The 11,351-nt window shown below is 33.6% G+C and overlaps 1 protein-coding gene across 1 annotated transcript; it reads left to right on the top strand.

Annotated features, from left to right (window-relative positions):
* Window positions 1-222: 222 nt before the first annotated feature.
* Window positions 223-7,065, top strand: LOC132065455 (fatty acyl-CoA reductase 1-like). The gene is made up of 10 exons (XM_059458860.1): window positions 223-410; window positions 1,055-1,158; window positions 2,769-2,974; window positions 3,079-3,179; window positions 3,635-3,827; window positions 4,083-4,244; window positions 4,411-4,492; window positions 5,084-5,362; window positions 6,053-6,180; window positions 6,709-7,065. Exons 1-10 carry the CDS (start codon window positions 332-334, stop codon window positions 6,854-6,856), a joined length of 1,482 nt encoding a protein of 493 aa, XP_059314843.1. The 5' UTR covers window positions 223-331; the 3' UTR covers window positions 6,857-7,065.
* The last annotated feature ends 4,286 nt before the right edge of the window (window positions 7,066-11,351 follow it).

The raw sequence follows: 11,351 nt of genomic DNA, 5'->3' as shown, positions 1-11,351 counted from the left end.
AGATAAGGGTAATATAGTAAAAATACACTTTCATTTATGATTTCTTAAAAAGCGTGTAAAGGAGAAAGTGAGTACCCTTGACTTAAGGAAATGAGGTGACCTAAATTTTAGGTAAGTGGAAAACCTACAGTGTTAATTATTGAAGCCGCCTCTTTAAAATCGTTTAATTTGTGCTCTTCAAGTTTTTTTCTGCCTCTATATATATTGAGAGATGAGTGCATGAGTTTCATATCAAAATACTATCATTTTTTAAAAAAAATCACTATTTTGTATAGTGCATGAGATCAAGTGTTTACAATAAAATTTAGCTGCCCAAATTCTTGATTACACCATGGAAGCGTCTAATATTGAACCTTTTCTAGATGGCAAGACTATTTTCATTACTGGTGCTACTGGTTTCCTTGCAAAAAGTACACACATTCTCTCCCTCTCTTACATATTATTTGTTATTATAGCGTTCTAAACTTTTGTAATTAGCAAACTTCCCAGTTTCCAAGTGTCAAGTCCCCAGGTTTTGTGAGCATCGAAAGTGTTATTTTCCCTTTAGTCTTCTCTTAGGTGCTGCCGAAATCAACTTATTTTGAGAAATTTATTTCTTATCAAAAGTGCTTACTGAAAAAATGATCCAAGAGAGTCGTAGATTGTGTTTGGCTAAATCTTTGGAGAAGTATTTTTTATAAGAATCCTTATTTAGCTAATTTTTTAAGAAAGTACTTTCAAATGTCAAATTTGGAAAACGAAGTTATAAATAGGAAATTTAATTTGGTTTGATATGGGTATTCATGATCAAAAACACTTAATTTTAGAAGAAACAATTTTTTTCAGCTTTTGCTTAAAGGTTGAGAACAACTTCTGCTACTACATTTTTTTAAAAATGAGCACTTTTAGACTTTCATAAACTTGATCAAAAAGGCTAGAAATCAGTGATGCAAGGAACTATAATTTTTATTTTGCTATCAAGAAACTTTATCATAGTATAAATACTATCAGTTCACTTAAGCTTTAAAAAAATTACTTATATGTGTTTTTTTTTATTTGTTTTTGTAATATGTAGTTCTGGTTGAGAAGATACTTCGGATTCAACCAAATGTGAAAAAATTATTCCTTCTGGTAAGAGCTGCAGACACAAAATCAGCCCAAAAACGATTTACTAATGAGGTAAAGCATATTGTATTTTTTTGTTTGTTTTTCATTATTTGATTTCATCATCTATTTTTTTTTTTTGATTTCTTAATTATTTGGTGTCCATTACTCACGTTTGAGCTCGAATAATCTGAATCCGTGCTAGAATGTTTTATTTTGCTGTTAAAACACTTTCTACCAAAGACGACTTTGTTCCCCGAAGAGTTCATTTAATTTGAACAATACTATTAAGAATATTTTATATTAAGACCTGTCTTTATTAATGTTCCAAGAATGTCTTCTTTTGCTGAAATGGAAGTCTTTTTTCCCATGCTTATGCAATACTTTTTCATTAATTTGTTTGTTTTCCTTGTTAAAAAGATAGTAATACTATGTATTATGCATCATATATTGAGATACAGGTTCATTTCTTGCACGAAAATTGTCCTTATTCACTAGAACTGACTCTAAATTTTCTAATAAAAATAGTTCCTAATTTATTTGCTCTAACTGCTTCCTGACCAAACATAAGAGGAACTTCTAGGTACAAAAAGTTCCATCACTATTTTGTTATGATAAAAGGACTTTGTGTACGAGATTTATTCAAAATCCTTCTTAATTATATTAGATTTTTTTTCTATATAGAAAATATCATTATTCTGGGGGAAAGGTTAGACCCTGGACCCGTACCTATCAATTAACGTTAGAAAGTGAACATGGAGATGGGAACATGATGTCTTAACTATATTAGATGAGGCGTTATGGAAAGGAAAAAAACGTCGAACCTCATAGAATTACTATTAGTTCTGTTTCAAAGAAAAAACAATTATGGTGGTGGGGTTTAGGCCTACAACCTTACATGTCAATTAATATCCAAAAAGTGAATACATAGAGACGGGAACATAATGTCTAACTATATTAGAGTCGAGAGAGTAAATAATGGACCAAAGAAGTTACCTAACCTAAGTCATTGTAAAATATACGGGAGGTGTGTTTCTCTTTTGCCACATCTTATATTTAATGGATGTTAGATTTTTTTTTTCTTTTTTTTTTTCTTGTTATAGCAAAATAACCTAGGCAATTTCTCGCATATAAGTGGTAGTAATATTTGAAGGATGAACTTAGACAACCGTCCATTCAATTGATTAAATATAAAATAGATGGTGAATATATATTATGCATAATTCATGTATAATGTATTTATACCCGTGTATGATTTTTGTATAATCTATGTATACATGCTAAGAAATATAAACATTGAACCCGATCCAATACTTGTGTAGAGATCTCTAAGTATTTACTATCAAGAGTTTAACTCCTCTATATTGATAGTATTTTTTTTTTTTTTTACATTATCATATATATTATCGAAGAAATAATTATATGTAAAGTGGAGCTAGTAATTACCTGAAAAATAAAACGAACAATATTGATATTGTCTGGGAGTACAAGTGGGGTGGTTGGGGGGGGGGGGGGGGAGCTACGTGGTGCAAGGGGGTTCATTCCTACCCAATTGGCCAGAAAATTGTTTTATATCGTAAATGTTGAATTTTCTTGTCTTCTCCATGTGTTAATTTATTTATATTTTGTATGCTGATCTTAATGAAAAATCTGGCTCCGACGTTAATATTTGCAAGTTTTCACAGGTTATGCAGACTCAATTGTTTAGTGTTCTAAGAGAAAAGATAGGTGCAAATAACCTGAACTCTCTCATAAAAGAGAAGGTATTTCCAGTCGCTGGTGACATTTCATTTGAGGATTTTGGGATTGAAAACTCAGAGATGAAAGATAAAATGTCAAAAGAAATTGACATAATCATAAATTCAGCTGCAACTACTAGATTTGATGAGAGGTATGCATAATACATCTTATTTAATAGACATAATTTAATTTGATTCAATTTACTTAGTTTCCCTATTGTTAATTTCACTAATATCCTTTTTGTTCTTCTTGTAGATATGATATTGCCATGAATATCAATGTCCTAGGTGCCCTTAACGTCCTCAAGTTTGCTAAAAGATGTGAAAATGTGAACATTATTGCTCATGTATCCACTGGTCAGTTTTTAAAGATCTTCATAAGGGACCTTAATTATGTTATTTATTTTTGAAACAAAAATATGTGATTCTCTTTTGATGTACTTTTTCCGACCTATTTTATGTGGCAATACTTTGCCTTCTAGTTTATTCAAAAAAGAATATCTTTAGTTGCGGAGCTTGAGGGCCGAAATATTCGAACCCCCTTAGCCGGAAACACATTGTATACGTAGATGTTGAATCCTCTTGATAGGAATCTTGTCTCCGCCACTGAATGTCGTATTGCCTTTAACGTGATGATTTACGGCCACACAACTGCTATCGCTTGTTTTTGACCACATGTTTCAAAAGTTTTTATTTCTTTCTTAAACTCCGTGTTCAATCAAACACCACCGCATAAATTGAGACAAACAAAGTATATATTATTATTGTTAAAATTTCTTGAAGAACTTGTCTTATAATAATCTTTGTCGTAGCATATGTTTGTGGAGAAGGGGAAGGAGTAATACCAGAGAAATCATTCAGTTTGGGTGAGACACTCAACAAAGACACAAAATTAGACATTGATGTGGAGAGGAAAGTGATAGAGGACAAACTCAAGGAACTTGAAGCTCAAAACTTGACAATAAAGGAAGTAACAATGGCCATGAGAGATCTAGGCATTCAAAGGTTGGCAAAGTCTCAACTCATAGAATTTTTTAAATAATATATATAGAAGTTGTTTTGTGATTTAACTTATATATATTGATATTGAAAGAAAAATGCATTATTATTGTAGTCTAATAAACATTGGAGCATTAATAATAAAAGTTGTCTTCGTCGGTTTGAGCCGTGGAATTAACCATTGATCTTTTTATTGATGCAACAAAGTCATACTTACCAATTGTTTTTATTACATTAACATGGCTTATATTGATCTTTTAGGGCAACTATGCATGGATGGCCAAACACATATTCCTTCACAAAAGCCATGGGAGAGATGCTTTTAGGTCACTATAAGGAGAATTTACAACTTGCTATAATACGTCCAACAATTATCACTAGCACTTATAAAGAGCCATTTCCAGGATGGATTGAAGGAGTGAAGTAAGTGAATCACCAAAATTTATAAATTCCAAAATACATCCTTTTTTATTATGACCATCACTAATTGGACAACTAGTGTTACTCAAATTCTTGAGATCATGATAATTAAAATAAAGCACAGCATTTAAAGAAGTGACTCATGTCTCTCATATATTTTCAATTGCAGGACAGTGGATTCTTTTATTTTGGCATATGGTAAAGGAGTGTTGAATTTCAGCTTCGGTGACCCAAATTCTTATATTGACGCGGTATGTGCTCTCTATATACTAAGTTCAATTTATGGTACTATCAGTTTCATTTTATATGATTTTTTTTTTATTGATCTGTTTTAAGAAAAAACTAATATTCTTATATTTGAAAATAGTTAACTTGACACTTCTTTTTTTTTTACTCTTAATGAGAGTTTTTTTAAAGCCGCACTAAGATCATGACATGTTTAAGGCACATATTTAAAATTTTTTATAGCCGCACAAATGTATTGGCATTTTAAGATCATAACTTTCAAAAATCATTATTTTTTCTTAAACAAATTTGTGCCTATTCAAATTATGTTATATAAATTAGAATGAAGGGAGTACATATCTCCCAAGAAAAAGAACGGAATCTCTTAAGTTATTTGCACCGTTAGTGTAAAGAATGTTTACACTATCGGGTCATTTTTACGTATTGTAATAGGTAACATGTCATATTGTAAGATTATAAATGCTACATTTTTAAAAGGCTTGCTTATAAATATCTAGTGTAAAAAATATATTTATCGTGTGTTGATATATATAACTTAAACTCTTTGCTAAATTATAAGGAAAATATTTTTACCCTTTTCACCTCTTTAATTACAGATTCCAGGTGATATGGTGGTGAATGCAATCCTTGCAGCAATTATAGCACATACTGGAAATCAATATAATTCTTCTCAAGGATTGATATATCACATCAGTTCTTCTAGAAGAAATCCCCTAAAATCTTCTGATATTCGATTGTTCTTGTTTAATTACTTCACCAAAAATCCATGGATCAACAAAGATGGGAACATCATCAAAGTGGGGATGCCTACACTATTTAACAGCATGGATAGCTTTCGAAAATACATTTCAACCTATTATTGGCCACTGTTAAAGGTTTCTTTTTAATATATAGTAATATTTTTTCATCTTGATACAATTTTCCCTGGCTGATGTTTTAGGTACTTAAAAGTAACCATCTAAAGAGTTGAATAGCCCATCTTGAAATGAAATTCGTTTGAACCATCTCTTTTGCAAATCCCATATATGGAATGCTTGGACACTTTTCTTCCCTATTATTGAAAAATAGCTTGGAGTTTCACACGTGAACTTTGAAATTCCATAACAGTGGCTATTTTTCAATTATAGGAGCTGAAAGATGGCTATTTGTGAATTTCATCAGTGAATTAGGGAATTCAAATGTTGTGTCTTTTGGATTAAAGCCCAAAGGAACAAATTCATAAGGCCCTAAAGGTTGGCTCATATTGAATAGTACTTTAACCCTTAAGCCCGGCCCAATCTTCAAGAAAATAGCTGTATCGTGTAGTTTCACTTTTGGAATTAACTCCAGGTCAGTGATTATTGTTCGATATAATTACAAGACTTGAAAAACGGCTATTTGTGAATTTTATCAAAAAAATGAGTTCATGGCTAATGCGAGTTTACAGTTAGTAATTAATTAATCAAACTGTTAAGTAAATTATGATTGCCTATGGTTAAAACCCTTTATTGTGTGCCAAAAACTTTTTATTGTTGATCATGATAAATTCGGTGAAACTAACTTGTGGTTTATTTCTTATGTCTTAGATACTTGAGTTGGCAAATCTATTATCATGGCGTAGTTTTGACAAAACATACAAGGATACGAAAAGGAAGATTGATATGGCTATACGTCTAGCTGAACTCTACAAACCTTATTTGCTTTTCCATGGAAGGTATTTGAATCTTTGAATTTTTTATCTCTTTCCCAATTACTTCATTAGGTATATGTGATGCACTTTCCTTTTTAGTCCGTTTTAAAAAGAATGATGTAATTATAAATTTGAAAACAATTAGCTTTACACTTTTCATTTTATTTAATGAGAAGCTTTTTAACCACACAAATGTTATGACATGTTTAAAATCACAAGTTTCAAAATTTATAGCGACAGATATGCTATAACATGTTGTAGACTAGGGGTAGCAAAGCTAGCCCGGGTAAATATAACCTACCCAAGTTTGAGTAATTAATGACCGGCCCATTTATTAGCTTAGCCGTTTTGACCCGCTCTATTCAATCCGTATTTAAGATCACAAGTTTCAAAATCGTAATTTTTTTAAAACTCTATATCGATTTAAACTAGGTAACATAAATTGAAAGGAGCGAGGAGTACTTATAGTTGCTTAATTAGCATCAGTAAAATCAACTCTCAGACTAATAAAGTACACTTCTAAAACTTATATTCTTTTTCTTTTTTTGTTAGCTTTGATGATGCTAACACAGAGGGGTTGAGAATGGCAATGAAAGAATGCAACATGGATGATGTGCTCAACTTTGATCCAAGTTGCATCATATGGGAGGATTACTTCATGAAGACTCACCTCCCTGGAGCTGTGAAGCACATATTCTAGGGATTATTTTTGAAAATTAATTATTCATGTATTAGTTTCTTCTTTCAGCATATGGTGAGATAATCATGCTGTATTTGCAATAAAAATGTTAAAAAAAAAAAAATGGAGAGTACAATTATTTTCATTCTTGTAAACGTAATTTGTCCAGGACAACAATATAAAATGTTGTGTCTGTGAAGTTAATTATTTCAAACGTTCTTTTAATTATATATTACCTGGCATGTGATTGCTAATTCGATTACGCATATTCCGTACCTTAAAATAAATAGAGAATCAAGCAAGCAAACATATACTAATTTGGTATGGTAGACTTGGTCGATTATGTTTGACAGAAAAGAGTTATATTAGAAAAGAAACTAAAGTTATCTTGGCCGATATGATTCTGAATTATTGAATTATATTATATGCAACTTGTGAATCTTGTCTCAACGAAAAAATGATCACATCATCATTAATTCTTTAAAATGTGAGAAAGGGCATATGAATAAATTATTAGCATTGATTCATATATATGTTTTTCTGATCCATAAAAATTCATGTTGATTGAGGATATTCTTATTTTGTCACTCGCACTGATTATCTTTCGGTATGGTTATGTGAAAATTAAATTAGTTAGAGCATGAGTATAACTAAATAATCTAATAAAGATGAAGAATATCTTTAGTACCATTTTCTTAAATATCTAAAGGTAAAATGAGATTCTGTCCAAATGAAAACTTCTAATTGGAAAACCACAAACAATGGTGTCGCAAAAAGAAGGAATTAAGTAAAGAAAAAATAATAGAATTTGATGAAGTCCAAGAATCTAATAAAGAACATAGATGAAGTCCTCTTATTCACTTGGAAAGTGTAAATAAAGCAAATAAAAAACTTAATCGGCAAAATCAAACTTAATATTTTTTTTTGAATCAACCAAAGGATAATGTTAAATACTAAGAGTCATTACATATAATAAGGGTGTTACATTGAGCACCAGCCATGGTATTCCTAGCAAGTATTTCTTTACGACCCAGCCAGAGGGCCATGACGGGCACCCGGAGCTAACCTACCGAAAGACCTCTTAACATGCTTCTCATTATCACTCTAGGTGGGCCATGAAAGATAACTTATGAATATTATAATCTATAAGGGCATGAATCCATAAAAATAATAGCTCATCTATATGATCATCATCAACTATGTCCATATTATATATATATATATATATAGACAAGCCGACAAGGCCTGCCAAAAATGATGTACAAAAATATGAACCGGTAAGGTTATGGAACATCGAACTATATACATCTGTCTACGAGCCTCTACAAGGAGTGCATAACATCATAAAGACGGGACAGGACCCCGCTGTGCCCAAATATGTACACAAGAGAATAATACCACTAGACTGCAGCTCCGATGCAAGTGGAGCGCTCCTGAGAAGTCGCTGATGAAACACCTAAGGATCTTTTCCGTCTCCTTGACTACCTGCGGGCATGAACGCAGCGTCCACAAGAAAAGGACGTCAGTACGAATAATGTACTGAGTATGTAAGGCATGAATAGCATCATAATGAAAGAATGCGAATAACATGAGATGAATAGATCAAATTATAGCTCAGAGGGCGGCTGTTATGCCTACTTAACTTTTCTCTAAAGAAAACGTTATCATACATACATACATACATAATAATACCGTACCCGTCCATGTAGGCTCGGTGTCCTTCGTACCCGGTCATAACAAGGCTCGGTGTTATCTGTACTCAACTGTAGCGGTGTGCACAATAGGTGCCGTACCCGGCCGACTATAGCGCGGCTCGGTGTGAGAAAATACATAAATATATAGATAGTATACATGAGAATCCAAAGGAAACTTTACAACTCTATCGGAGTGACATAAGGTCGGTGAACCTCCAATTGCCATTATAGAATCATCATAATCATCTTCATCATAGAGAATATTTATCAACAATATCATAAGAACTTTAAGAACTATGAGCTTCTAGCATTTCTAAGAATAGGGATATTATGGATATCATGTATAGGTTCAAAACAAGGAATCATGTCTTAGGAAAGAAAGGGTTAGCCTTAACATACCTTGTCTCCTTGGTTATACGGATCCCGCGAGTCCTCGTACGCTCTAGGAATGATTATCTACAGTAAATAAAGTATCTTTATCAACGATGGGTTCATAACTTATAAGAGAACTCATTAGACATTTTGTCGAACACCTCATGTGCATTAGATTCATGTAGGTTGTTTTCCTCAATCCTATACGTATTTCGGTACCAATAATCCTTCACTAGTTCCTTTTCATCTTCACAACTCACTTAACAATCCAACAACTTCATATTACAACTTTATTTGCACAAACCAGCCCAACAACATCACAACCATACCAAGTCTAGAACAATTCATAACTCAAACATAGCTAACAACAAGTTCTAGCACAACTTAAACCTTTCTTTCACAATTTCTCCTTCCCATAAGTTGTGTAAATGCCAAATAATGCTATAAACATGAAGATGGAGTGATAATCTTACCTTCAATCATAAGGATCACTCTAAGTTTGAAATTCCTTCACCTCCAAGAAGTCTCCAAATTCAACACCACAAGAGGAAGAACAATCTAATGATGATCATGGAATTCTTTTTGTTAGAATCACTTAGTTTGCCCTTGATTTTGGTCTTAGATCATGTGAGGACTTGTAGAGAGAGTTTTGGAAGTTTCTAGGCCCAAAAATGGTGAAATAATGATTTAGGGTCGAAGTGGGTCTATTTATAGTAGTCCAGAAAATTCTGGACCAACACAACATGCATCGAGGTTTGCGGCGACACAAAGCGCTGTTTAAGAGCCGCATGTTGTGTAGCAGACCTTGCAACATCACCAAAATTTTCTGTCACACTATGCTGCACAATTGCGTCTCTCAAAGCGTGCTTTACGGCCCACATGTTGTGCTCTGAGAGCCACATATTATGCCATAATGTGACACTTTGTCGAACTTTCGCTGAAACTTAACTCCGATGATCCGACAAGTCTTAAACCTCCCCGAAGCTTACTAAACATGGTTTTACTCTCTTATATACCCAAGATGGACATATCTATCCTCATGACCTCAAAAAATTTGTCCTGCTTCCCATGACTAGGACAACTAGTACTTGGCAAAACTCAACGTACAAAAATGCGACGTGCAATATCCTTCCCCTTTAGAAACATTCATCCTCGAATGTTAGACCCTTAGGAATTCTACAAAAATTTCGCCAGAATTTCTCCTGTAAATATGATACTACTATCCTGTCATAACAACCCAAAATATACAACGCCTCACGGGGCTACAACAACAACAACAATAATGGCCACACACGACCAAAACATCATAAAAATAAAGCATTACGCACCTGAAAACAATGGTGTCTCTGTCTGAACCTCCTCTGGGGGTGGAAACAAATGTGGATACCTGGACTTCATATCTTCCTCAGCTTCGCAAGTCATTTCTTCTCTATTATTGTTTCTCCGACATCTTTGGTTCTTAATCTCCGAACTTGTCTATCTAGAATAGCAATGGGAACTTATTCGTAGGACAATTGCTCAGTAACTTGAACATCATCTATGGGTATAACTCTGGAAGGATTTCCAATGCACTTGCGGAGCATTGATACATGGAAAACTGGATGGACTGACTCCAGATCTGAAGGCAGCTCTAACTCATAGGCCACCTGGCCTACTTTGCGTACGATCCTATAAGGTCCAATGTACCGAGGACTAATCTTACCCTTTTTACAGAACCTCATGACGCCCTTCATCGGCGACACCTTCAAGAATACGCTGTCATTAACTTGGAATTCCAGGTTTCGTCGGCGATTATCTGTATAAGACTTCTGTCGACTTTGGGCTGTCAATTATCGGTCCTCAATAAGCTTGACCTTCTCCACTGCTTGCTGGATCAAATCTGGCCCTATTAACTTAGTTTCCCCTACTTTGAACCATCCAATTGGTGATCTGCATTTCTGCCCATGTAAAGCCTCATACGGGTTCATCTGAATGCTGGAATGATAACTATTGTTATAGGCAAACTCAATAAGCGGTAAGTGATCATCCCAACTACCTCCAAAATCTAACACACATGCCCGTAGCATATCTTTGAGAGTCTGAATAGTACGTTCAGCTTGTCCATCAGTTTGGGGGTGAAATCTTGTGCTAAAACTCACTTGAATTCCCAAACCCTCTTGGAAAGACTTCCAGAAGTTAGCTGTAAACTGCGCACCTCTGTCAGAGATAATGGATATTGGAACACCATGGATTCGTACTATCTCCTTGATATAAAGCTTTGCATAATCTTTAGCTGAATATGTAGTCCTGACAAGCAAAAAATGAGCCGATTTCGTAAGTCTATCCACAATTACCCATATGAAGTCTATCCACAATTACCTATATGGAATCATACTTACACTGAGAATGAGGTAAGCCTGTAATGAAATTCATATTGATTACTTCCCATTTCTAAGTCGGAATTTCAATAC

The sequence above is a fragment of the Lycium ferocissimum genome, chromosome 7, assembly GCF_029784015.1.
Source record: "Lycium ferocissimum isolate CSIRO_LF1 chromosome 7, AGI_CSIRO_Lferr_CH_V1, whole genome shotgun sequence".
Lineage (NCBI taxonomy): Eukaryota > Viridiplantae > Streptophyta > Magnoliopsida > Solanales > Solanaceae > Lycium > Lycium ferocissimum.
This window is presented reverse-complemented; position numbering and strand designations above follow the sequence as displayed.

Excerpts from the sequence above, each read along its gene's own strand:
- LOC132065455 (XM_059458860.1), top strand. The coding sequence starts at position 332 with ATGGAAGCGTCTAATATTGAACCTTTTCTAGATGGCAAGACTATTTTC. Across the intron at positions 411-1,054 it reads TACTGGTTTCCTTGCAAAAA|TTCTGGTTGAGAAGATACTT; the intron begins GTACACACATTC and ends TGTAATATGTAG. Across the intron at positions 2,975-3,078 it reads ACTACTAGATTTGATGAGAG|ATATGATATTGCCATGAATA; the intron begins GTATGCATAATA and ends TTCTTCTTGTAG.